General features: G+C 42.5%; 1 protein-coding gene across 3 annotated transcripts in view; it reads left to right on the top strand.

Moving 5' to 3' along the window:
• Ide (insulin degrading enzyme) overlaps positions 1-27687 on the top strand; it is a 97298-nt gene that overhangs the window by 43573 nt on the left and 26038 nt on the right. For 2 of the 3 annotated variants that reach the window (XM_028882891.2, XM_037206552.1), the window contains exons 5-15: positions 124-246; positions 3321-3433; positions 3866-4028; positions 6467-6559; positions 6913-7004; positions 8463-8543; positions 9557-9660; positions 17093-17195; positions 19625-19747; positions 22306-22388; positions 25881-26025. In XM_028882891.2, coding sequence (XP_028738724.1) covers positions 124-246; positions 3321-3433; positions 3866-4028; positions 6467-6559; positions 6913-7004; positions 8463-8543; positions 9557-9660; positions 17093-17195; positions 19625-19747; positions 22306-22388; positions 25881-26025 — 1223 coding nt within the window. Of the gene's footprint in view, positions 1-123; positions 247-3320; positions 3434-3865; positions 4029-6466; positions 6560-6912; positions 7005-8462; positions 8544-9556; positions 9661-17092; positions 17196-19624; positions 19748-22305; positions 22389-25880; positions 26026-26506; positions 26652-27687 lie in introns of all 3 variants that reach the window. The other variant, XM_028882892.2, reaches the window with a different exon arrangement.

Raw genomic sequence — 27687 nt, 5'->3', positions numbered from 1 at the left:
TTCAAACATAGTGTGTGTTAGTTTCTTACATTCATCTTATAGTTTCTCAAGTGTCAGTAATAATGAAACTATAACGTGCCCAAATTTTGTCCTTTCTAAGAAATACCTTTCATCTATTTTTAGGAAACAAATACACTCTAGAGACTCGACCCAACCAAGAAGGCATCGATGTAAGGCAAGAACTCCTGAAATTCCATTCTACGTATTATTCGTCCAATTTGATGGCTATTTGTGTTTTAGGTCGAGGTAAGAACTCTTAACAAAATTCAGACAATTAGTGGAGTGGTTTTTGTTTTTTTGTTTTTTTTGTCCATTTTGACTTTACAAAGTATTAGAAGGGTGTGAGGTATAGGAGAAGTTTACTTAAGCTCACTGTCTTCCGAAGAGAATGAAGACCTGAAGAACATGTGGATTACTGGTAGGTTCTCTAACTATAACAAGGAAGGGATACATGGTGGAAGAGTGACGGATTTGAACTTACAGTAGTTAAAAAATCTGCAAATGAAAGGTAAATGTAGAGGACAGTAGATGGGAGGAAGTATCTGTAAGCAAAAGTTTATTTTTAAAGTGGAAATTAGTGATAATATGTTGTTTCTCTGTCAGACTGTTGTGTTCTGTTTTTGCTTTGCTTTAAGTAGTGCTGGATTTGGATGTGGCTGCTGTTCTGAATTGCTGGTGGTAAATGGGACTTTCAGCCACCCTAGTCTTTCTGAAGGGCAATTTACTTTTATGGTTCTTTGAGACAGGGTCTCACTGTATAGACCAGGCTGGCTTTGAACTTGTGGTAGTCCTCCTATTCCTGCCTCCCAAGCATTGGGATTATAATCCTGGCCCAGAGCTGAAATAGTTACATCTGGGTTGGATATCAGACAAAAATGGAAAAACAGAATACTAAAAATGTATGAATGTGGTGTAGCAGTTAGAATGCACACTCTGTAGAGTTCAATAGCCTGACTTTGAAGGCCAAATATACCACTGCCGACTTAGCTCTGTGGCTGTGAAAACTTTTCTAAACATCTGACTTCACATTTGTGAAATAGGGCCTGAGAGGTTGTCTTCAGACCTCTGTGTGTGTGCACACAGGTAAATAAATGTAACTTTAAATAAAATAAAAAAAAAAAAAAAAAAAAAACTTTTATCATACATAACTAAAGATATAGGCCTAGAATATTCAGTATTACTGGATATGTAGAACCCAGGCCTGGAAAATGAGTACCTAAAAACTATGTTGTATCGCAGGTAAAAATGTATGATTTCTGTCAGTATTTGTTGGATAAATACTAATCATTGTTTTAACTTCAGCAGCACAGTGGCTGCGCCTTAATCTGCTGTTATCTCAGCCAGCAATTTGGACTCTGCACTTACCTGCCTGCTTCTCTAGCTGAAGCCTGATGGGAATTCTATTCCCGCAGGCACTGGCTCTGCCGCTGCCTCTAAAGGGAGCTTTAAAAATCTCTATCATTCTATTTATGAATAAGACTCAAGATTCAAAGGCTGGGGTGAAAACCTGCTAGCGCAGAGAGGCTGGGACACAATTAGCTAACCTTCTCTCCTCACTGGCATCTCCGAAAGGCCCATGTTTCCTAGCTAAACCAGAAAAAGCTGCACCACTCCAAACCCCACCCTGCTACTTCCTGTGTCTGTCTCTCCTGGATGCCCTCTGAGGCTCTATGATTATTTTTTGTCAACTAGTTGCTAACTCAGCCTCCTGACCCAAGATTAATTTTATTTTATTAATGTAAATGCAAACTCTGGGTTCATAGTGTGATTGAATATCCCCCAACAGCTAATGGCACTAGTTGATTAAACTTGAACTCTGCCCTCAGTGTTTTTGATATAACGGAAGTGATAGAGTAAGGATCTAAAAAAAAAAAAAAAATCAGATGTTTCATCTTCTTGGTCAGTACACGTCACTTCCAGCCTGATCTCTATAGAGCTGAGGGTTCTGAGGGAGGCGTGAGGAAGACATACCATCTTTTACTGGATTATTAGATGATTCACTTTTTCTTTGGGGATGAGAGGAAGATTAGCCATGTGGAAGGGTCTCTGTTACAAGAGGACAAAAACATTGTTCTAATCGTAGCAACACCAACTGTCCAAACATTTGGCAAATATGTGCTGATCAAGGATAGATGCTCAAGTTACCAAGCCCTGATGTCACAGACTTAGGAGGCTCGGTTCCCTGGGCTCTGTGCTCTCAGCTTAGTGAGAAAGCCAGACCGTTCAGTATTATTCAGATGCCTTACCTTTCAAAAGTTGCATTGTGGTGCTGGGGAGATGGCTGGGTACTGGCTTCTCTTGCAGGGAACCTGAGTTCAGTTCCTAGCAATCACGTAGATGGCTCACAGTCATCTAAAGCTCCAGTTCCAGGGGTCTTGACACACTCCACTGACTTCTACAGGCCTCAGGCCTGCATATGGTGCACATACATACATGAAGGCAAAACACTCATAAAATAAGTAAATGTTTAAAAAACATTGTGGTTTTGTGCTTTAAGGGTAGAAATACAGAGAGAGAGTTGTAGCGTATCTGCTAGAACCTTGTTTGAAGAACTTCACTGACATTATTACTTGATGTTGACAAAACCCTTGGCAGCATCATGCCTCAAATTTTATGTTCCATCAGTGCATAAAAATGTCCTCTGACTTTTTTTTTCCTTCCAGCACTTAAAATAAGTAGCCCAGACTGGTCTAGAACTCAGAAACCTCCAAAGTTGGTCTCCATTCGGGGTGATAGGTGTGTGCCTCCATGCCTGACCATCTGACAGCTCTTGCATTAAATAGATTCCATCCATTCTCGATCAATCCCTTGTCTGACTTTTGTCTGCCTGGGCACATTTTCCTAAATACAGCTAAGTAGTTGGTTGTAGTGGTGTATACCTTTAGTCCCCATACTTGGGAGGCATAGGCAGGTGGATCTCTGTGAATTCCAGGCCAGCCTGGACTACAAAGTAAATTCCAAGCCAGCCAGGAACACAACTAAGTGTTCTGTTGTCTTTGATATTTGTTTTGAATTTGTTGCAAGGTAATATATATGAATAATATATGTGCAAGATAATTATTGCGAAGAATGTCTGGATATTTGCAGTCTACACAGCGGAAGTGGCTGTGAGTGAGTCATAGCTCTCCGTGTTATACAGAAACTTTCGATGCAGTGGAGGCTCTGACTGCTTCGTCTTTATGAGATACAGGGCTTTCTATTTTATTTTTCCAGGATTTTCTTTTAAACTAGGAGACATTTCAGAGGTGCTAAGGCCTGAAATCCTGTCTGTGCTTCAAGTTCTGATTGATTAAATTCTGTTTTCTCTCTGTTTCTTGTAGAATCTTTAGATGACCTAACTAATCTGGTGGTGAAACTATTTTCTGAAGTCGAGAATAAAAACGTCCCTTTGCCTGAATTTCCTGAGCACCCTTTCCAAGAAGAACATCTTAAAGTATGTGCTCACAATTCCGTTATTGTTCATTTGTGAGTGTAATTGTCATGGCAATCAAATCAATTTTATGTGTGTTAGGAACATGTATCAATAAAAAATGCACCAATATGTTTTGATCTTTGTACGCTAAGAGTATTTTGTGTAGCTGTGACCTTGGCAGGCTATTAAAAATATTGTCAGTGCCAGAAGGCAAGTATCCAGAGCTGTCTCAGGATCTAGGGCACCAAGCCCGGATCACTTAGCCCATATAATAAAATTGCACTGAAAGAGAACCACCCTATTCATTTATTTCTTTGTGGTCACCTCTTTGCAGTCAGGCAGCTAATTAACCAAAATCAGTATTCTTCGTTATTAGTAAGTATTTCACTCTGTAGAAGTTGTATGTAGCAAATATTTTGTGATTTGTCCTTTTTTTTTTTTCTTCCTCTCCAGCAACTTTATAAAATAGTACCCATTAAGGATATTAGGAATCTGTATGTGACATTTCCCATACCAGACCTTCAGCAGTACTACAAATCTAATCCTGGCCATTATCTTGGTCATCTAATTGGGCATGAAGGTCCTGGAAGCCTGCTGTCAGAACTCAAGTCAAAGGGTAAGTGTCTGTGGGCAGCGCTGTGAAGGTAGCACCCCCCATCTTTACTCGGTCCCTCATTGTCACCTAGGAAGGGGTTTAGATGACACTGTTTGTGGTTTTCAGTAAAGTGGTCATTGTTAGTGTGCTCTTGCTTTTTGTTTGGAGCTCCTTTTCACAAAGCTGTTTTACCCTTGAGTATGTGTTGATCAGTGAAGGTGAGCTATTTGAAAGGTACCATCATGCACGTTGGAGTTGAACCCGGACCTTTGTACCTGCTAGGCAAACGGTCTATCCCTGAGCCATGTAATCGGCTCTGCTTTAAATGATGGAGAGATTAAGAAAGTCCAAGCCCAGCTGAGTGTAGTGGCACATCCCTGTAATCCCACCTGTCAGGAGGACAAGGCAGGAAGATCACCGGTTCAAGGCCAGCTTGGGCCACATAGTTCCTGACCAGTCTGTCTCAAAACAAAAGAAAAGCCTGTGATGGATTTTCCCCCACAACAGTATCTGTACATATTGCTTATTTACCTGCTTTGATCCATCAGATCAGAAAGGTGTAGGACCTAGAAAGGAAATGGTTTCCAAAGTCCTTACTACTGTATACATTTAAGCACATGTCTAATTGCTATTGGGGGTTGATTTGTTTTCTGAGCTAATTTTTTTCCCTGCAGGGTTCTTTTTATTTCTTCAACTATATAGTATGGCTATTCCTTGGATGTAGTAGTGGTGTACACCTGAATTCCAGCAAGTCCAAGGCCATTCTAAGCTACACAGAGAGTTCTAGAATAGTCTAAACTACATACCTCGACTCTGTCTCAGAAATATCAAAAAACAGGGCTGGTGAGATGGCTTGCTGCCAAGCCTGACAATGTAAGTTCAGTCCCCAAGACCCACAAGGTAGGAGGAGAAAACCGATTCTCTCAGGCCCCCTTTTGGTCTCCACAAGCACACTGAGATCAAATAGCATCACACACACACACACACACACACACACACACACACACACACACACACGTATACAGAGAGAGAAAAATAAGATGCAGTTAAAAAACTGGGGGCGGGGGAGTGTCACTCAGTGGTTAAAGCTCTTGCCATGCAAGCCTGAGGAGTGGGCTTCAGATTCCCAAGAACCTACACGTCAGTTTGTAATTCCAGCTTCAGAAGACGGAGTCGGGGATCCCCAGAACAACTGCTAGGGAGACTAGTTCTACCCGTGAGCCCTAGGTTTGATTGCAACACGCTACCTCAATAAATACGGTGCAAGAGTGATCTAGAGCGATTGCACTTCTACCTTGGCCCCTACATGTACATGCACACATGAAAATAGAAAAAGGAAAGAAAAAGTAATGACGGGAAAACCAACACGCCTGTCTATCCGTCTCCAGGCCCAGTAAGATGGTTCAGCCAGTAAAGGTGTTTGCTACCAAGCCTGATGACCTAACGCCACACCTCGGAACCCACGTGGTGGGATGAGAGAATCAGCTTACAAAAGTTGTCCTCTGACCTCTGCTTATACACTGTGGCACATGTGTGTGCCCACATATACACAAATAAAATTAAATTCTTTTAATGTTGGGGCTGAACAGATGGCTTAGAGCAGTGATTCTCCACCCGTGGGTCACGACCCTCCGGGAGTCGAATAACCCTTTCTCAGGGGCAGCCTAAGACCATCAGAAAACACAGATATTTATATTATAATTCATAGCAGTAGCAAAGTTACAGTTGTGATGTAGCAACAAAGATAGTTTCATGGTTTGGGGTCACCACAGCACGAGGGGCTGTATTAAAGGGTGGCCTGCAGCATTAGGAAGGGTGAGAACCTTAGAGGTTAAGAGTGCTTATGGCTTTATCAGAGCACCAGCTCACTTCACACGTGTGCACATGCACATGTGTAAATAAAAAATATTTTTTAAATGTTAAATAAAAAAAAATAGGAAGTCGGGGCTGGGGATTTAACTCAGTGGTAGAGTGCTTGTCTACCAAGTGCAAGGCCCTGGGTTCGGTCCTCAGCTCCAGAAAAAAAAAAAAAAGGAAGTCTGTGTGTGCGTGTATGATGTTCAGGGTTGAAACCAAGGTTCCATATAGGTGAAGTAAGCAGTCTGCCACTGAGCTATATCCCTAGCTCTAGTACGAACATTTCAGAAATCCCTTGTCATGGAAGAAGCCAGGATTGGCATAGTGTCCCATCACGGGAGGGAGGCACTTGCTGCACAAGCCAGATGAGCTGAGTTTGACCCTGCATCCCATGTGGAGGTGGAAGCAGAGAACTGCCTCTACAAGGTTGGGTCCTGTCCTCCACGTTACATTCTGGCACGTGTGTCACACACACACACACACATACACACACACACACACACACACACACACACACTCCTTCACACATAATGATAAATAGGATTTTTTAAAAAGAAAAGCCACACACTTAACTTTACTGTCTTTTTCCTTGAATGTTGCAGGCTGGGTAAATACCCTGGTTGGTGGACAGAAGGAAGGAGCCCGGGGTTTTATGTTTTTCATCATTAATGTGGACTTAACTGAAGAAGGGCTATGTAAGTATTGATTGATTTATGTGTTCATTTCTCAGGCCGTAGGTCTGTTTCATGTTGAATAGCTGTAAACACTTTAGTTCATATGCTTTCTCCGTTGTATTACTTCACCTTGTGATAATCCTTACCCCCTGACAATTGACTTTATGTTATGTTGGTAAAGTGTGTACTTGTCTGTGCTGTCACATACCCGTGAGTCCAGAGGGCTGTGTGGGGGACATCTAAACCCAGACTCGGAGCTGAGGACTCCATTTTCTGAAAGGGACCACCTCCACTTGCCTGACTTCCCTTAGGAGTGATCCATGCTTGAAGGATTCAAGGACTGAATGGTTTTTAAGTGTGCCCCTTTTTTCCAGTACATGTTGAAGATATAATTTTGCACATGTTTCAATACATTCAGAAGCTACGTGCAGAAGGACCTCAAGAATGGGTTTTCCAAGAGTGCAAGGTACTTTTGTTTCACCAAAATTTTCCTTAAGGAATCTATTTTTCAAAAACAAATATATGTGAACTAATTTAACTTTAAGGCCCAGTTAAACTTTTGTTTTTTCCCTAATTAAAGTCTAAGATGTTGCAGTGCATAGTTGTGTTAGTTAAGGCGTAGGTGTAGCAGTCTGATTTGTTAGATGGGGCACTATCTAGGGGTTGAAGTATCACGTAGCCTCTTTAGGAGGAGAGCTAGCATTTTTCAGGATTTGTGTTATTTCTTACCCGAAGCTGCATAAAGTCTCTTGGTCTTAGATCTGGTGATAAAACTCTTCCATGAACTCTAAAAGAAACAATAAATTGTTTCACGTATAATAATTGTGTTATATGGGTTAGAAAAGGCTCCATTTTCCTTCTACCCCTCTTCTGAGACAGTATCTCACTGTGTAAACCAGGCTGGCCTTGAACCCACAGAGCTCTCTACCCATGCCTCTTCCTCCCGAGTGCTGGGAGTGCACTATCATATCTGGCCTCTTTTTTTTTTTAAATATATAAAAGAGAAAGTGTTTGTCTTTCAATTTTTACTTATCTATTATTTATTCATTCATTCATTCATTTATTTATCTGAGACTGCGTTTCTCTGCATAGCCCTGGCTGTCCTGGAACTCGCTCATTAGACCAGGCTAGCCTTGAACTCAGAGATCCACCTGCCTCTGCCTACTAAGTGCAGGGACTAAGGGTGTGCGCTGCTACCGCCCAGCTGTTTTTTAGATTTTCAAAGGCTTCTTTGAAAGGGGATTAAAAACATACTTATATATAAAGACCTATTAAAATTCTGACACATATTTTGGATTGGGTAACTTTTCCCACTGGAGCTGGGGATCAAATGTTATACCTTGTGCGTGTTAGTCAAGCACTCCATCACTGAGTTATATCCCCAGCCTGAAGAACATCCTGTTAAACTTGTGATTATTGCTTGTGGAAATAAATCATGATGACAATTTCTAATGTGCAGCATTTCTTTGGACAAGTCTCCAGATCATCATCTGTGGACTATTTGTATTCTGCAGGTTGTCCACAGTTCTCTGATGCCTGGACTAGATCTTGCAGTGATTTAGGCAGTGGAACCTTTTTTTTTTTTCCTTAAGCATAATCTTACTGCTGTGCCCTTCTGGCCAGCCTTGAACTTCTGATCCTCCTGTCTCAGCCTCCTAAACATGTTAGGATTCCAAATCTGTGCTGTCATGCCTGGGTGTGGCTCCTCTTAGTTTACCTTCATTTAGAATTGTTTACTTATTTTTATTTTAAGCCTATGTTGATAAGTTTTAAGTTACTTTTTTCCATGTCTTATACATTCCTAAATCAAGTACTGCCAGTTTTTCTTAAGTGTAATGGTGATAAAATTAGAGTACAAAGAGTTCAAACAAAACACTGAAAATGTATTTCTGAATAATTGGCTTACGTCTAATTTCTGTTTTAGGACTTGAATGCTGTTGCCTTTAGGTTTAAAGACAAAGAGAGACCACGAGGCTACACATCCAAGCTTGCAGGAAAATTGCATGTAAGTTGGTTTTCCTGTCTGCAGCGATGTGTGGATCTTTTAGGTCTTTGTGTGCTACTACAGTGCTACACAAATGATACAGTTGGGACTCAGACAGCCGGACCTTTTAGCACTGGGCAACCTCTGAGGACAGGAATGTTTGGAATATTACAGCTCCTTATCCTAAAAAATACCCTCTCTGCTATTTTCATTACACGGGCGTTTGGCTGATTGGCGGCATCTTTCAGTTCTACAGCGTCTGTTGAGCGCTGCCTCTGAACATTTCATATCGTCAGCTTTCCCCATTCCGTCACCACTTCAGTCTGAACCACCGTGGTTTATCACCGCATGCTCTCGACCTAGGTTCTCCACGATAACTTACTTTTCTAGTAAGACCATTTTGTAACTGTTTGATTTCATTCATAGACATTTGAGAGAAAATTATTTATAAAGATACATGTGCACTGTATATTAACAATCCTGTAGGTGCCAGTATTTCATTCTCAAATTTTCTTCATTCGCAAACACCAATTTTTAACCAGAAATACTGTACTTTTCCTCAAAAGAAACATGAGAGCCAGGTGTGGTGGCTCATGCTTTTAGAAGGCTGAGGTAGGATGTTGAGTTCCAGGCTAGCCTGGGCTACAGAATAAGATCCTACTCTCCCTCCCCCCACCACCAAAAAGATTTTTAGTCTGAGTAATTCAAGTCTATATAAGATTGACAGTGTACTTGGCAGAATGATAACATTATTATGAGACTTGAGGTTGTGGCAGGTCGGGCCAGGAATGGCTGAGGACGGATCTGCTGTGTTTGCACAGGTCCTGGTTTAGTCTCTGGCACTGTAGAAGATAAAGATGTGGTAGAGAGAGCCAAGTAACATGCTGGGTCACAGAGTGTTTGCTAATAGAATAAAATGAATTGAGGGAAAGGGACATATAAAATAACAAACTTAATTTATTAGAAATCTGCTTACATTAATAAACTGGGGTAGCCTTCAAATATTAACTATTTATATTTTCCTTTTTTCAAAGTATTATCCCCTAAATGGAGTGCTCACAGCTGAATATTTACTGGAAGAATTTAGACCCGACTTGATAGACATGGTTCTTGATAAGCTCAGACCAGAAAATGTCCGGTGAGTTATCTACAGATTTTACTCTTACATACTAAACTTTTCTCATGATTAGAATCTAAAAATTCATGATGTGAACAAAACGCTTTTATTTTTACTTATTTACTTTTGAGACAAACTCTCATTATGTAGCCTTGGGTGACCTGGAGCCTACTATGAAGATCAGGCTGGCCTCACACTCACAGAAATATGCCTGCCTGTTTTCAGAGTGCTGCGGTCTGATGGTGGTGTGCCCCGCCGAGCCTTTGAACTTTTTCAGTCAGGTCTGATTACCAGCCTGTCACGATGGTGCTCACCCATAATTCCAGCACTTGGGAAGGAAGCATTTAAGACCAGCCCTAGTTATATAGTGAGTTTGAGACCAATTTGTGTTACATGAAACCTTGTCTCAACATACAACCTAAAATTGACTGCAAAAGTAGATGACAGTCTAATGAGCCAATGCCAACCCGTCTCTCTTCATTTGTTCTCCAAGTCCAGTGATAGAACTGATATAAAAGGAAAACAAATTCAAACTCAGTTTTTCCTGTACTCTAACTTCTCATACCGGGGGATGGAAGGGTCTTCCCAGCAGGTGGCCTCTCACCAGCAGCACAGCTCTGACCTGTCCATCTGGAGCTTGGATTTAGCCGAGTATCTTATTTAGTGAAGAAATGGAGAAAGTGTTTGGATTAGTACAGATTATTATCAAACTTTGTTAAAGGCTAATACAATGCCTTAGTTTTTAGTTAAAAAAAAATACATTAAGAGTCAAAGTTTAGAAATCTGTCCCATTGAAAATAAGTTATGCGATCACTGAGAGATTAAATCTCTGTTTTCATGTATCCAATCATAACAAATTACAGTATGTCTTATGTTCAGTTTTTGTTTGTTTTTAAGATTTATTTTGATTTAATTTCTACATGTCTTTTGTGTAGTGTGTACCACATGTGTAAGGGTGCCCTTAGAAGTCAGGGCATTGGATCCTCTGGAGCTGGAGTTACAGGCAGTTGTGAGTCACCCAGTGTGTGTGTCAGGAACTGAATTTAGGTGCTGGAAGACCGCTGGACCATCTCTCCAGACCAGGTTTTGTTTTTCTAAAGAGGAGGCCTCACGTTTTAGCCCTGGCTGGCTTCAAAGCTGCCTCAGTTCTCCCCCTCTTCTTCGGAGCTGGGATTCCAGGCGTGCACAGCCACACCGTCTCCCGTGGTCCAGGCTGGCCTCCCGCTCACTGTGTGGCTGTGGGTAAGCCTGAACTCCTCCTAAGCCTCCTGCCGTCAGCTCCCGGGTGTGAGATCACAGGTGTGCCCCACCACGCCTGGCGCCCAGTCAGTCTTATTGCCGTACTTGTCTAATCCCTTTTACTCCATATCTGATCATAATATGGACAGTCTTACTCAAAAACGAGATGCTAACAGAAGCTAAGATCTGCGGGCTGTCACTGCCCTCTGACAGCAGCGCCTTCAGCGTAAGATAATTTACTTAAATACTGAAGAATGGAAAAGTCCAGACCGGTCCTTTTTGTCAGTGAGTAATAATAGAGAAAGTTGACAGTCGATTCTAATGTAAAGAGAGTTGCTCATCCCTAGGTGGGGATGTGGTAGAGTCTGCATGATTCAGATGCTAGAAAGTGACCCAGCACAAGTGAGGCTGTAAGCCTGTCTCCTGAACTCATTCCTATGTTTAGACAGAAAATGAAGAAGTTAAAATAGTTATAAAAACAATAAAGCCAGCTGGGCAGTGGTGGTGCATGCCTTAATCCCAACATGTTAATCCCAAAGGCAGGCAGAGCTACAGAGCAAGTTCCAGGACAGACAGGACTGCACAGAGAAACTGGAAAACAAAACAAAACAAAAAATCCCAAACAAACCAACCTGTAAAATACTTGGGAGTTCAACCAGAAGTAAACAAGGCCTTCACACAGAAACTACAAAACGGGCTGGAGAGATGGCTCAGAGGTTAAGAGCACTGACTGCTCTTCCAGAGGTCCTGAGTTCAATTCCCTGCAACCACAGTCATACATGCTGTATACATAATAAATAAATAAATAAATAAATAAATAAATAAATAAATAAATAAATCTTTTTAAAAAAAAAGAAAAGAAAAGAAAGAAAGTACAAAACATCTGTGGGTGTGGCAAGTTTGAGTTTGAGGCCAGCCTAGGCTATATAGCAAGACCCTGTCACACACACACACACACACACACACACACACACACACACACAAAGGGTATACAGGATCCCAAAATGTATTATCAAGTGAACATGCTTAGCATGCAAGCCCGACGACCTGAATTTGATCCCAAGGTGAAAGAAAAAACTGACTCCACAAAGTTGTTTTCTGACCATGCATGCACAACGTAGCATGTGTACCCACATACACGACATGCGCTCACGGGTGCCTGCAAACACACACACACTTGAAAAATCGTGATTTAAAAAGTAATATTTGCTTGTCAGTACCAACATTTTTAGAAGTGAACCTGCTTGAGCCTGTGCTTTACTTTTGATTAAATTACATGTTTCTCAATTTGATATCTTGTGCAATTAGACTTTAAGAATCTCCTTTTCCTCTCACCATCGCCTTAAAGAGCAGTGTTTTTCTGTAGAGGCTTAGATTAGACTCTGTGGTTGCTGTCATCGTTACTGCGACAGGTCGGTCACTAAGGATGTGCAGAACAGCCTGGGACATCTTGCCCGCTGCCAGGCGAGAACTGTATTGCTCTAATGTACAATTACTTTTTAAATCCCACCGAGACAAGTTTACCATTGCAACCAGGAAAGGAGTCCTCAGAATGAAAAGAATGTGAGGGGTTATTGGAAGCAGCCCACCAGTCTGCTCTGCTTATGCTGTATCACTTAAGCAATGACCGTCCTCGGTCTGAATTCCTCTAATGATGGGAACTCGTTTAGTGCAGAGGTAGAGAAATTTCTCTTCAGTGTTGGTACTGTTCACTGGTCCATGGATATTACCTGTTTCTACTTCAGTATCATAACTCTCCTCTGTATGCCTTTGGTGTGTTTATCATATTCCACCTCGGTGCAGCAAGACTATCTTTTCTATGTGCCTCACTTAAGTCAGAGTGATTCTATTCATTTGGGAGTTGTTATTCAGGGTGAATCCACTCAGGGCCTGGCTTCTGGTCTGTTTCAGTCTTAACGATTGGCTGTAGAATTCTGTCAGTATTCTGTGCTTGGCTTATGGAGCTCAGGTTCTACTCCTTTCTCTTTTTAAGAACACAAGTGTTTGCCCATCTCTACTGTTCTGCCTCTTTTCATATCCTCCAGCCTTTCCAAAGGAAGATGAGCAGTGGTCCCGTTAGAGTTTGTTACTTCCTTGTATGTCACAGAACGTGAGCATCTGGGCTTGGAGCTGGGATTTCATCTGACTCACTTGGATCACCTATCCTGAGCCGCCACTTTTTTTTTTTTTTTGGGTTCACTGACACAGTTTAAAGATCCATGGTATTTTTCCAAAGATAATGTAGAAGCCGGGTGGTGGTGGTACACGCCTTTAATCCCAGCACTCGGGAGGCAGAGGCAGGCGGATCTCTGTGAGTTCGAGGCCAGCCTGGGCTACCAAGTGAGCTCCAGGAAAGGTGCAAAGCTACGCAGAGAAGCCCTGTCTCGAAAAACCAAAAAAAAAAAAAAAAAAAAAAAAAAAAACCCAAAACACAACAAAAAACAAAGATAATGTAGTAAGACAAGCATCATCTCTTTTAACATGAGATTAGCTTGACACAATTTCCTTTTTTAAAAAATTTTATTTCTATTTTATGGATATGAATGCTTTAAGCCATGTGTTCTCTTGAGTATGAGTTTCCTCTAGGTAAGAACTGTGTTTCTTTTCAGAATCCAAACTGGTGTGGGGGTCAAGAAGAGTTGACTGAATGTTCCTCACACTTCTAGCCTCATTTGTCCTCTTCCTTACTTAGTTTAAGTAAATCTTCTTTAGTTTCAGAAGCACATATAAGGGCTGGAGTGGGGCCTCAGTGGTTAAGAAGACACACACACACACACACATACACACACATACATACACACACACACACACACACACACACGCACGCACGCACGCACGTGCACACACACCCACCCCCCCACGCACGCACGATTCAGCGTTTTTTCACAAGTCTGAATTTCCTCAGCACTTGTCTTTTGCTGTTATTCTTTGATTTTGTTTTATCAATTGAACTTTGGTTTGTTTGTTTTGCACTTTTTTCTTCTGTGTATATCTTTTAAAAATCTAATTTGAAGGGTTGAGGGTGTAACTTAGTGGTAGTACTTGTACTTCCCATGTGCAAGGTGCTGGGTTTAATCCTAGCATCAGAAACAAACAGAAATCTAATTTGTTCTGAAATTGTAGGATTCTACTAGTGAAAGAATAAAGCTAATCTAGTTTGAATCTCCTTTGGGAAAAAAACTGATGAAACGGATGCCTGGAAAGGCCAAGAGACTGGCTAATTTAGATCTTCACTGAGATTTTGGCAAGATCTCAAAGAACTTGAGTCAGAGTATCTACCTCATCCAGGTTTCTACTTGTCAGCCTGTGCTTTTCCAGTAACTGAATCCTGGGAGACCTCTTCCCATTCTCCAGCTGTTGTCTTCTTTTTCTTTCAGACATTGTTTGCAAAAGTCTCATGAGAAGTCATTCCCTGGAAACCATACTGTCTTTTAATATCTGTACTCAGGAAACCTGTTTCCAGATGGATCCTATCCAGTGCCTGCATTCCTGAACATGTTTTTGCCAACTTGAAGTCAGCCTGCATTCTAACTGCTTTTTCTTTTCTTCTCCCCCCTTTTATGAAACATAGATTCTTTCTCATACAATATGATTTAAATACAGTTTCCCCTCCGTCTACTCCTCCTAGTTCCTCCCCACCTCCTCTCCCATCCAGATGCACTCCCTTTCTGTCTCTCATTAGAGAAGAACAGGCTTCTAGACAACACATAACAAAATAAAATATAATAAGATAAAATGAAAACCATTGTATTGACGTTGTATAAGACAAGTCAACAGAAAATAAAAGAGCCCCAATGAGAAGGCACTAGAATCAGAGACCCACTCATTTCCACGTTTAGGAGTCTAGCTATGGTTCTCTGTATTTGTTCTCTGTATTTGTTCCCATCTGCTGCAGGAGGAGGCCTCTCTGATGATGGCTGAATAAGGCATAGATCTATGGGTATAGCAGCGTATCATCATCATCATCATCATCATCATCATCATCATCATCATCATTATTTTAAGACCTAGAGTAAAACCAATTACCAGCACACACCCCATACGCACAACACATTCATGATACATGAAAATGGGAAAAGAAAGGAGATTCTGAAAGTGAATGGTTTGAGCAGAGGGTGTTTTGATAGGCTTTCAGCTGTGAGGGCAGCATGCAGAGGCTGCAACCAAATGCCTCAGGACAGATGGAAGCAAATAAGTGCTGACATAGACCTGGTTATTTGAGTTGGACCATAAGGGAGAAGCAGAACCAGCTGACTGCATGCCACCCCAGACAAGCTAATTGACTAGAGTTCCTCGATCCAAAAGGTTCAAAACAGGCTTTGTCCCAGGAGAGTTGTGCTGGTGGATTTCAGCATAGATGGGTAAGACAGAAGCGTCTCTGATGTTGCTCCCCAGGAAAAGCTTATGGATTTTGCTGATAAAAAGCTTCCATTTTCCTGTCCCTGTTCCTCATGGTGCTTGAGGTCAAGCTTACAGTATATCTCATGGTGTGGTATGATATGATATGATATGATATGATATGATATGATATGATATGATATGCTAGTGCTCTGCCGTTGACGTACATCCGCAGCCCAGTGGTTCTTAGAATAGTCTTTGCCTTTGGACATTTCACCTCTACCTTCCCTCCGTGTATTAGTTACTTTTCTGTGGCTGTGCTAAAACGCCATGGCCAAGGCAGTTTACAGAAGAAGATTTGATTTGGCTTTTGGTTCCAGAAGCGTGAGAGAGCAGCATGGCAGGGGACTGGCGACATCCAGCAGGCATGGCACCGGAGGCAGGAAGCTGAGGATTCGCCTCTTGAGCTGCAACTGTGGAGCAGAGGGGGCGAACCAGGAATGGCAGGAATCTTTGAGTATTCCAAAACTGTCCCCAGTGAAATGCTTCCTCCAGGAAGGCCACGCTTCCTACATCTACCCAACAGGGCTACCAACTAGGGACCAAGCATCCAAATGCTCCAACTATAGTGGACATTTCTCATTCAAAACATTACATTTCTTGACCATTCCCATTTGAGTTATCTTTTAGCTAGTTTCTGGTGTCTCATCAAAGATAGATTTGTTTGTTTGTTTGTTTTGGTTTTTGGTTTTTTGAGACAGGGTTTCTCTGTGTAGTTTTGGGCCTGTCCTGGATCTGGCTCTGTAGACCAGGCTGGCCTTGAACTCACAGAGATCTGCCTGGCTCTGCCTCCCGAGTGCTAGGATTATAGTCGTGTGCCACCACCGCCCAGTAAAGATAGATTTTTTTAAAAGTCCAGGTGGTGGGTGTTTCTTCTTGTTCTCTCCTCTAGTGGCAGGCAGACCAGTGTGCATGGAGTAGAGAAATTTGGTATTAGTTTCTGCTAGGGAAAGAACACAGAGCAGAAAATAACAAGTTAGTAAAGGTTTCTTTGGGTTTGTGGGGAAAGGGAGGGTCTTGATGTTTTACTTCTGTGCTAAGGATTGAGTCCACGGCCTCACACCTGGTCCACGTGTTCCGCACCTCCAGCCCACATTTGAAGCCTGTGTGATCACTAGATGGACCCTCTTGAGACAGAGTCTAACTGTGTAGCTCAGGCTGGCCTCCAACTCATGATGCTCCCAGCTCAGCTGGGATTACAAAGAGGTGCCCCCCCCCCTTTGTTCTTTTTTAAATTAGTCAATAGCATGCCTAGAAGAATCTCTCCTGTAGCACCCTTCCACACAAAAAACAATGAGCTGTAACCACAGGATAGTGGACTGTATCAGAAGCCTGTGCATGTGTTGCCTATTTATTGGGTTTTTAAGAGGTGGTTATTTTTTGTTAAGTTGACACAAGCTAGGGTCGTGTGAGAAAAGAACCTCAGTTGAGAAAATGCCTCCGTCAGATTGGCTTATAGTCGAGTTGATCGGCCATTTTCCTGACTAATGCTGATGTGGGTGAGGGAGTGTCCAGCCCTGGGCAGTGGTTCTGAATTCTGTTTCAAAAGCAAGCTGAGATAGCCACGAGGAGCAGTGGTTCTGTTTCCGTTCCTGCCTGCCAGGTTCCTGCCCTGACATCCCTCAGTGGAGGACTGTGACCTGCAAGATGACATCAACCCTTTCTTCCCAGCATGCTTTGGGGCCTGGTATTTACCACAGCAGCAGGCTAAGGCCCAGCACGTCCTTGGACATCATTTACATTTTCATGAGTCAGAGTCTCTCCATATACGTGTCATAAGTTTACATGCTTTTGTTTGTCTTCCCTCTGTCTCAAGGGTGGCAATAGTTTCCAAATCATTTGAAGGGAAAACTGACCGCACGGAGCAATGGTATGGAACCCAGTACAAGCAAGAAGCTATCCCAGAGGAAGTCATTCAGGTAGGCTAAGTCACCTGTGAATGAGCCTGAGGTGTGGGGAACCAGGAGAACACGGATTCCCTCAAACCTTCAACAGAGTACGGAGAGTGGTGGCCCAGCGCTGTCCTTACTGTCCTGGGAAGAGTGGAAGGGGAACCGAGAGCTGGAGGGTGGGGTTTTACATGAAGTAATGTGCTCTGGCACCTTCCCATGTGTTTATCAAACCGCAGGGCTGTGAAACAGACTCCCAGCTTCATGCTTCTAAGCACTGAAGTGTGGCGACCACAGTTGCACAGTACCAGGAAGGCAAGAAGAGGCGAGGGAGTAGGAGACCTGGAAGACAGGCGTCAGCTGGGGAGAGCTGGTGCTGTGGTCCTGCCTGGGACTCACAGTCTTGACTTTTTGGTAGCGTCATGTTTTACCCTCATTGTCTGATTACTCGTTTTTGTCAATATAAGAGAACTGTGATTTATTTCCAGTGTGCTTAGACTGTGTTCTTCCACATTTATCAGTTTTTCCGAGGCTTTACTTAGCCATGTAGAATCTTTTTCTTTCTTGCCTTGTTGGCTGTGGACCGTTGAATTTGGGTCTATTACTCAAAAGTACCAGAAAACCTTATAAGTAATGAACTTTTTTTTTTTTTAGCAACAATCCAGGAAAAGAAATATTTAAATTTTTATTTATTGTGTGTGCATGATATGTGTGTGGAGGTCAGGACAGCTTAGTATGGTCAGTTCTCTCCTTCTAGCTCCACATGGGTTCCAGGGATGGAGCTCAGGTGTCCTGGCTGGTGTGGCCAGCGCCTGTACCTGATGAGCCATCTCTCTGGTCTAAAAAAAAAGCAAGAATGTAAGAAAAAAAATTATCACTGATGCTTTATGGAGCTCTGACATGCAATTAAGTCCATGTTCCTAAACTGAAGAAAACTCAGCTTTTTTCAGTCAATGCTGTGTAGCATGAATTCTAATTGGTCTTAATATAAAAACCTGGAGCCAAATATCTGGGTAAATGCTGAAAGATCAGAGAAACAAAGGAGCAAGCCACAGCCACCTCTTAACCTCGCCAATTCCTCAGCCAAAAAGGGACTGAGCTCCTGTCTCCACCCAGCCATATCACTTCCTGTTTTCTTTTCCCTGGTGTGCCTCCCAAGTACTGGGATCAAAGGCATGAGATCCCAAATGCTGGGATTAAAGGTGTGTGAGCAATCTGGCCCTGGAGAATTTTTTTAAGTTCATCTGGCAGTTCAGCAGTGAGATGGCCTGTTGTGTGTTTATTAGCCTCAGCTCAGCCTTTCTGGAGACAGGTTGCAGCTTCAAAACTCTGGTCAACATCTCTACTTTGCCTGTGCCAGATACCATGTGTGTGGACCCCAAATTTGAACTGTAGCAGTTGGTGACAAGTGACTGCATCTTGTTTGCCCCTCTAGGTTTTCAATCATAAAAAGCCTTTTAGTTGTGAGCCTGAGCCTTTAACAGTGAGCCATCTCCCCAGCCAATACAGTGTGTAAATTAGGGTTCGACAGTCATTGACCTGTGGTCTGTCCTGCTTAGCTGTTGGAAGCAGATCACGTGTCAATCTCAACTTAAATCTTGTCTTTGTTTTAACCTTGTCTCGAATTATTGGCTTACCTGATAGTTTGCATGTTTTCTGGAAAAAATACCGGCCAGGCCTTGAGACTGAAGTGATGAGTTGTGGGGGTGCTCAGTGGGTAAAGGCACTTGCTGCCAACTTCAGTCCCAGAATCCGCCTGGTGCGTGGAAGGAGGAGATAACTGATTCCTACAGGTTGTCCTCTGACCTCCACAATGGTGCTGTGGTGTGCCTGCGGCTGCATACAAAATAAATCAGTGGAAAAAATAAGAAGTACCAAAGTGGAAGAAGCCCCCAGTTAGCCTGGCCTTCAGGCCATAAATGGAGGCAACAACAAATTGAAAGTGTGGATTTAAATATCCCTGTGTAGATGATTATTTTTTAAAGAGCTAGAGCAAATATGATCCCATCAGCTTCTCAATGTTCCACAGACTCAGATTTTTCTTTAACCAGCTGATTAGAAGCTGCAGAAAGGAAAAAAAAAGTATAGATGAATGTAAAATCTCTCTTAGTACCAGAAAGATACACTCAAGTTGCATGAAAATCCCTCAGCATCTACTGATTCTGCTTGTAGCCCCTTCATATATGACAGGGCTCCTTCCTGTTTGTTTACATTGAGCGAAGACACCTTTTTTCGTTGTTTGTAGTTGGGGTCTCATTATCTAGCCCTGGCTGGCTGCTTCTGCTTCCTGAGTACTAGGATAGCAGAGTGAATGAACCGTGGGCTCAGATAGCACTTACAGCTTTGCAGTGTGATGCTGAAAATCAAACCAGGGCACAGCCTCAGCCCAAAGACAGTATTTTTAACTCGAGTTATATTCATAATTGCTTTTGTGTGTATGTGTTTTATTATTCATCTAGAAATGGCAAAATGCTGAACTGAATGGGAAATTTAAACTTCCAACAAAGAATGAATTTATTCCTACAAATTTTGAGATTTTGTCATTAGAAAAAGATGCAACACCATACCCTGCTCTTATTAAGGTAATATGTTGACTCTGTAGTTTGTTTGTTTGTTTGTGATGGGTGTTTCTTCTTATGTTACCCAACTCTTGGGGGGGGGGTCAAGTGATGCTCTTGCCTTAGCCCCTGAATTTCTTGTGCTGTAGGCATATGCTACCATACCACAGATCAGTGGTTTTAAGTTTAAAGGTCAGACCTACTACATGGAGAAATAGAAAGAGGCAGTCTCTTACATCTGGTACTTTGTCAGTTTAGGATTTATCACATCCTATGCGGTAACAGAAATGCTATAAAAGAACAAAGAAATACTATGAAGTTAAAGATGCAGCAGCTCTAGTTGGTTGTAAGTCTGTTGAACAGTCCCTCTTCCTCATGCCCACTGAAGATCTGATGAAGAAGTGGGTGTGAGCCACCTCATGCCCACTGAAGATCTGATGAAGAAGTGGGTGTGAGCCACCTCATGCCCACTGAAGATCTGATGAAGAAGTGGGTGTGAGCCACCTCATGCCCACTGAAGATCTGATGAAGAAGTGGGTGTGAGCCACCTCATGCCCACTGAAGAGCTGATGAAAGAAGTGGGTGTGAGCCACCTCATGCCCACTGAAGATCTGATGAAGAAGTGGGTGTGAGCCACCTCATGCCCACTGAAGATCTGATGAAGAAGTGGGTGTGAGCCACTTCTCGAAAGGTCAGGTCAGGCGCTTGGAAGAGTCTGCCTGAGGGAAGCTGTTAGGTTTGCTGCCCCAAATACAAAGGTTCTGAGTAGGATAGTTGCTGCATGGAGCTCCTGGAGTTGCAAGTTGGGGAAGGGTGACTGACAGGCCTCCCCTCCTTTTCCAGAATGTTCTTTTCGAGTCATTATTTCACACCTTGGATAATGTGTGTAAAAAAGTTGCAGCATATTCTTGTTTCTAAACTTAAAAAACTCAGGACTGTAGACACTACCTTCCTTTTTTTTTTTTAAAATCTTTAAATGACCTAATAGATGAAGTTGATAAGACAAGAATCATTGTTTAGAATATGAAATTTATTTATCTTAATAGGTTATTAATGAGACATCTGGTTTTCTTTGAAGATGACTTTAATGAATTATGGTTAAGCAAAGGAGAACTGTTTTTATTAATTTTCGCTTTGGGGTGGAGGTGTTAGTGACTGGACACAGGGCTGCGCTGTGCTAAGCACACATTTGCTGTTGCACTATGTTCCTCTCACTCTTCATCGATTTATTTGTTTGTACAGCTCTGGGGCTTGAGCCCAGGGCATTGCACATGCTAGGTAAAAACTCTACCACTCAGCTATGTCCTTAGGCCTTGTGTTTTTAGACAGGGCCTCTGTCAGTAGCTCAGGCTCCCCTTGCACCTGACGTAGCTAACTGGCCTCATCAGTCCTCTCTAGCCTTCCGAATTCTGGCATTGCAGTCCTGCCCCCATGTTTTCTCAGGGTAAAGCAGTGAGCACACGAAATTGTTTATATCTCTTAAGAGGATTTCAAGGTTTAAAATGAACATTTGAGAGCATGCTTGGTATAGAATAAGTGAAATAAGTTATTATTAGAGTGTTCATCTCTGTGTGTGTGTGTTTACTGCAGCATTTTACTGCAATAAATTATTCTAAAACTTATCAGCTTAAAAACCACAAGCAGCCGGGCGGTGGTGGCACACGCTTTTTTAATCCCAGCACCCGGGAGGCAGAGGCAGGCGGATCTCTGTGAGTTCGAGGCCAGCCTGGTCTCCAAAGTGAGTTCCAGGAAAGGCGCAAAGCTACACAGAGAAACCCTGTCTCGAAAAACAAAACAAAACAAAACAAAACAAAAAACCCACAAGCATCTTTTTAAAAGCCAGATAAAACCACAAGATCCACTTTCTGAGGGCCAGGGATCTGGAAATGACATGAGTCAGTAGTTCCGTTTCAAGTTCTGTAATGAGGTTATGGTTGAAGTCTTGCCTGCAGCTTTACTCCTGGAAGACTAAGCCAGGGCTGGAGAATTCTCTCCCGGGTTCAGTTTTGTGGTTGTTAACAGGCCTTAGGTCTTCAGCATTCGAACTTGCCAGCTCTGTAGAGTTATTTGACATGACACCCAGCTTTCCCCAGATGACTGACTGAAAGGGACATGTCAGTGAGCAAGGTGACCGCCAGTCTCACAGTTGAGTCTTGGGGGTGGAGTACCATTGAGTCTGGCATTTTCTGTCATTTAGGCAGGTGAATTCTAAGTAGAGCAGGACTATACAGGGGTGTGAATCCTAGCCAACGGGGTTATGGATCACCCTAGAGGCTGGCTGACACACCTGTCCTACAGGCGTCCTGTGTCTCTCGGGCTCCCAGTGTCCAGAAAGAAGGTGCCAGAACAGTTGGTACCAATGTCTGCCATCTGTCTCCTCCACCATGTTCACATCTCCCCATCCAAGGGACATAGAGGGGTGGCTTCTGTCTGCCACAGGGGCTGGCAGTCTGTCTGTTCTGCTTGCTAACTTGGGTGCTTCAGAATAGTGTCCGTTGCCCCTCAACTTGAAGAGTGCTTTGAGCAGATACTTTTATGGAGTGTGCCTCTGTTTCCCTAACCAAGCTGTTTCTCTGTCACAGGATACAGCCATGAGTAAGCTGTGGTTCAAGCAAGATGATAAATTTTTCTTGCCGAAAGCTTGTCTCAACTTTGAGTTTTTCAGGTATGTAGTTGAATCTGACTTAGGAAATCAACAATTATGTTTTTGTTGAGTTTTCTCTTCTTGAGCATCCAGTCTTGACATAATAAGGATTAGATTTTTTCCTAGACAAGAAAAGGTTGCTAAGAAGTGTTGAGAAACGGCCAGGTGGTGGTGGCGCATGCCTTTAATCCCAGCATTCAGGAGGCAGAAGCAGGTGGATCTTTGTGAGTTTGAGGCCAGCCTGGTCTACAGAGCGAGATCCAGGAAAGGCGCAAAGCTACACAGAGAAACCCTGTCTCGAAGGAAAAAAAAAAAAGAAGTGCTGAGAACCAGAGTTAATTCTTCCTTGCATCAATGAGTATTCCCTTTAGCTGAATTGATTTATGGTAGCTCTTATTAGGAGGGGCGTCTTAGCCTTCACGATTTGGGGAATCTGGAGAAGTTATAAATTTATCCGAAGGTTCATTGAGGAAAGAATTAATAATTAGAATGTTTTTCTTGGTTCTTCTTTTTTTTCAATTTCTAAAACTTGTTCGGGGATGTATGCATGTGTGTGTGTTTGTGCATTGTGTGTGTGTGTGTGTTCACCGAGGGATGTGTACAGGTGTGAATAAACAAATACACGTTTGTGTGTGTAAATGTACACATGAATGTGTTTATATATACACACACAAAGAGGAGAGAGGTGGGTTTTTGGTTTTTTGAAATAACACTCAAAAACACACTTCATGTAACGATGTTTGCCTTTTAGACAGGTCTGTGCATGAAGCTTTCTAACAAATACAGAGTTGCTCTTCAGGCTCTAGTTTATCCTTCAGAGGGGCAAAGCCCACAGAACACCTAACTCATTACAGACATTGAACCGGGGTCAGCAAACTGCAGTTTTCACCTTCCTGATCCTCAGATGTGTGCATTTCATAGTTAAGTTTTACTGGCTTTAAACTGACGAATCCTAGAATGCTTCAGAATAATGTAAACTAATACACAGACTAGCTATTCACCTGTCTTATTAGCCTTAGTGTTGGGATTACAGTTGTATACTACCACACCTGAATCATACTACAATTTTATATTTCTAAAATAATTGTTCTCTTAAAAACAAATTTATCACTGGCTAGTGGTGGTAGTGGCAGACACCTTTAATCCCAGCACTTGGGAGGCAGACGCAGGTGGATCTCTGTGAGTTTGAGGCCAGCCTGATCTACATACAGAGCAAGTTCCAGGGCAGCCAGGGCAAGACAAGAGAAACCTTGTCTTGAATAACTAAAAAAAGACAAGAAAAGAAAGAAATTGTATGTGTATGTTGTGTGTGTCCTTTCACCTTTTGAGAAATAAGATGAAATTATGTATACCTAGTGACCCATATGTACATGTGTAGTATCTGATTGCCAGAATTCACATATTCCAGTGGGATCCTGTTGTCTACTCACTGCCCTGCACACATAGTTGTGTGACTCGGTATTTTAGGACATTGTAATTCTTTTCTAAGCTTGAGTCAGATGGCACTGAACCACCAATCTTGGCACTACTGACTTTCAGCCCCACCTGATGGCACTCCAGTTGCCAAAGATATTGCTGTGACTTTGTCATGGCATTACTTGGGTTTTGATGGGCTGGCACTGTCACTCACCCAACAACCTCCTGTGGTGCGTGTGTGTGTGCGTGCGTGCGTGCGTGCGTGCGTGCGTGTGTGTGTCCTTAAGTTCAAAGCTGCTCACTGTCTAAAGAACATTTATATATGCAATACTGTAAGAAAATTAACTCGACAGGTAAAGGTGTTCCCACCAAACCTGACAACTCAATTCAGTCCTGGAACTCATATGGCAGGAGAGAACCAGGTACCACAAGTTGACTTCTGAATTTTATAAGTGCCATATAATAGATAATAGATGTGCACACAGATAGACGAATATGTTTTTTAAAAGAGAGAATTAAATGGCAACGCCCATTTAGATTTTTCTCTTTGATTTTAATTTCCCAAGTGCCTAAGCATTTTTTCTGTTTTTGCCTTATCATTAACTTGGATAAAATAGTTGGCATTGCTCTCAGTGCATCCAAGTGTGGTGTAGTGTGGTGTGGTGAGGTGTAGTGTGGTACAGTGCAGTGAGGTACAGTGTGGTGCAGTGTAGTGCAGTGTAGTGCGGTGCAGTGTGGTTACTGTGCTACAAGTAGAAGAGAACCTTTCCTCTGCTCCCAGCTGAGGCAGAAACACATTCCTTGGGTCTGGAGCAGTGGTCAGGAAAGTTCTCCTGTCCCCTGCCATATCTCCCCAAGGCTTGCTCCCCTGCCTGCTTTGGGTGCAGGCCCAGGGGGCCCCGTGATCGCCCTGGCCTAATGAACTGTCTCACCTCATGGAGTAGTTTTCCTTCCCCATTTCCCTTAACCCGCACACCGCCTGGTATATCAGGCTTGAGCACATCGCTTGTCTCTTCCTCTGAGCTCTGAGCACTCAGGAAGTTTTGCCCGATTGCTCCTTATCTGCTCTCAGTGCCAAGAGAGCACTGTAGTAAGTGTGTGGTGGCACACGCTGTTGAATGCAGGGCTCTTTCCTTGTGCTGATAAAGGTAAGCAGTGGTGTATAGTCAACTAAGCAGGTTGTCTAACTTTGGTTGAATCCCAGACTCCAGTGCCGCCAACCCAGGTGCCCTGGGGAAAATAGCTTCCTGTCTGAGAGGTGAAAGTCGACGTCTGGTCTATTTAACCATTGTTTCTTCTCCTTTCACACTCCCACATAAATATTTTTATCCTGTAATTCTTTTCTAGTCCTAGCTGCAGTTAGTTACGTGTCAAACTTTATTAATGTTCTGATAGTGCTCTAGTTCTGTTGATTGGGGATAAGCTCACATCTTCTCAGTTCTTTTCAGTCTTTCTCTTTAAGGCCAGTTAGAGCACACAGGTTTCCCAGTCTCGCATTTCTGTACTTTAAGAGTGTAGCTTGTGGAGAGAGAAGACACGCCGGCACTGGATCAGCTCACCCGGTCATGCCTCCCAGCAGCTGAAGGACAGCCGTGCCCTTTGACCTTTTCATTTTCTCACCTGCCTTTCCTTTCTAGTTGGATAGGTCTCCTGTGCCAGCGGTTCTCAATGTGTGGGTCGTGACCCATCACAGGGGTCACATATCAGATCGCCTGCATATCACATATTGACATCACGATTCATGACAGTAGCAAAAGCACAGTTATGAAGTAGCAACAAGTATAATTTTATGGTTGGGGGTCACCACAACCTGGGGACTGTATTAAAGGGCCACAGTGTTGGGAAGGTTGAGGACCGTTGTCCTACACCATCTGGGATAAGCAGTTCTTCATTGCCATCCGGGCACACAGGTAGCGTATTTCTGACATCTTTCTCAGACCTTTTCTTCCTCATGACAAAGAGAAACAGATTCAAGAATTCAGCCGTGTCCTCAGGAAAGTATATGAACTAATACTCAATTTCCTCACCTGTCTCAAAAGGCCACAGCACGTTGGGAAGTAATAAACCAGCTCTTTTACTGTCAACATTTTCTTCCAGCCCATTTGCTTATGTGGACCCCTTGCACTGTAACATGGCCTATTTGTACCTTGAGCTCCTCAAAGACTCTCTCAACGAGTATGCATATGCAGCAGAGCTAGCAGGCCTGAGCTATGACCTCCAAAATACCATCTATGGGATGTATGTAAGTACCCATGTCTCAGAGCCTTCCACTCATCAACGGTTTTTATATTGATTTGATGGAAGCATTTTGAATTGTGGGTATGAGTTTAATTTCTTTTAAAAAATCTTTATGGCTTAACCATATTTTCTCTTCATTTAATTTTTAAGTTAGCTTTTATTCTAACATTCCACTGTGTACCATTCATAGTATGCAGAGTCTCCTTGATTTTTTTTTTAACATCTTTCATCAGAATATCATTTTTCCTCCTCAAACAAAATTGTGCCCAAATCTAGGTTTAGCTCTCACCCATTCTGTATCTGAAATCTTGAGCTTCAGAAAAGCAGAATGAAATCATCTGTCTGTAAAATGTGAGGTTGGCCTATCCTGTTTCCTTAAGAGCCAGACCATGAGGCTGCATATCCATACTCTTCGGTCATGTTTCTTCATTACCATGCCACCACTTGAGGTATCAAAGCATCTCTTTTGTTTTTCTTTTTGTTAGTCGCTACATTTATGCTGATCCTCTCCATTGCAACATGACATACCTGTTTATCAGGTTATTGAAGGATGATTTAAAAGAGTATACATATGCAGCACGCCTGTCAGGTTTGAGCTATGCCATTGCATCAGGGATGAATGCAATACTTGTAAGTAAAATGCAAACCGAAGAAAAGGCGCCAGCCACACCGGGAAAGCTTTCTGTTGAGCTTGGGAAAACTATTAACGTCTGCACCTTTAAACAGGAAGGTTGATGGTTTTCTTCGTGCACTTCTCAAATAACTGAAAGATTCGAACTAGTATTAGCCTACTAATAAACAACTGGGAAAACTCAGTGCATCTTGTGAACATGTATGTGTGCTACATGTCTGTGCATGTTCTGTTTGAGATGTTTAACATATTAATCCTAAAAGCATGTTTTTCTCCCAGTGTATTTGAGTCCTTTTCTACTTATAAGCAAAAGCTGTTTGTTATTGTTGTGGTGCTTGAGTTACATAAGCGTCTTTTATTTCTATAGACAGCAGTAGAAAGTTCCTGTGTTCAGATCTACCTGGCAGTTTATTGTGTGGCACGTCTTATTAACTGTTTTACATGTGTTATTCCTGCATCCTCCCCTTGATGATATCTCAGGTTCGAACTAACATCCATTTAATGGTGCACATTCATTCTCACTGATCTTGAAAGTACATCTTTGGTAAAAACTGAGATGAGCACATGTTCCAAATCTTAAACAAAAGGTTTTAAAATTTCATGTATTTTGCAGTAGTGTTCTTTTTCTTTTTACCAACATTATTTTTTCGGGTAGCTGTTGTTTAATGTATAAGAATACATATCGTCTAACCATTTTCAGTTCTACAGATTGAGACTCAAAGGTTAAAATTAACCACAAGTAAAAAATAATAGTCTACTTTGCTTCTCACTAGTGGCTTTCAGCAGCGTATTAGCATTTATTTGTGATAAAGGAGACTTCCTGATAGTTGTAGTTCATGGGGTGCACAACGTGCTTTCTGTAGCTCCAGCCGTGGCTCTTGCCCGACATTCCTCCTGCCGGGTACCCTGTGTCCCTCCAGGCCCTGCACACAGAAATGTAATCACAGCCTCCCTGTGCCGTGCTTTCTGAATGTGAGGCTTTCAGAGGCTGGGAAAGTAAATGATTTTAAGGCGAAATCCTCATAGTATGTATAC

Source organism: Peromyscus leucopus, chromosome 1 (genome assembly GCF_004664715.2).
Source record: "Peromyscus leucopus breed LL Stock chromosome 1, UCI_PerLeu_2.1, whole genome shotgun sequence".
Lineage (NCBI taxonomy): Eukaryota > Metazoa > Chordata > Mammalia > Rodentia > Cricetidae > Peromyscus > Peromyscus leucopus.
The sequence above is the reverse complement of the archived record's forward strand: the minus strand, read 5'-3'. Positions and strand labels throughout refer to the sequence as shown.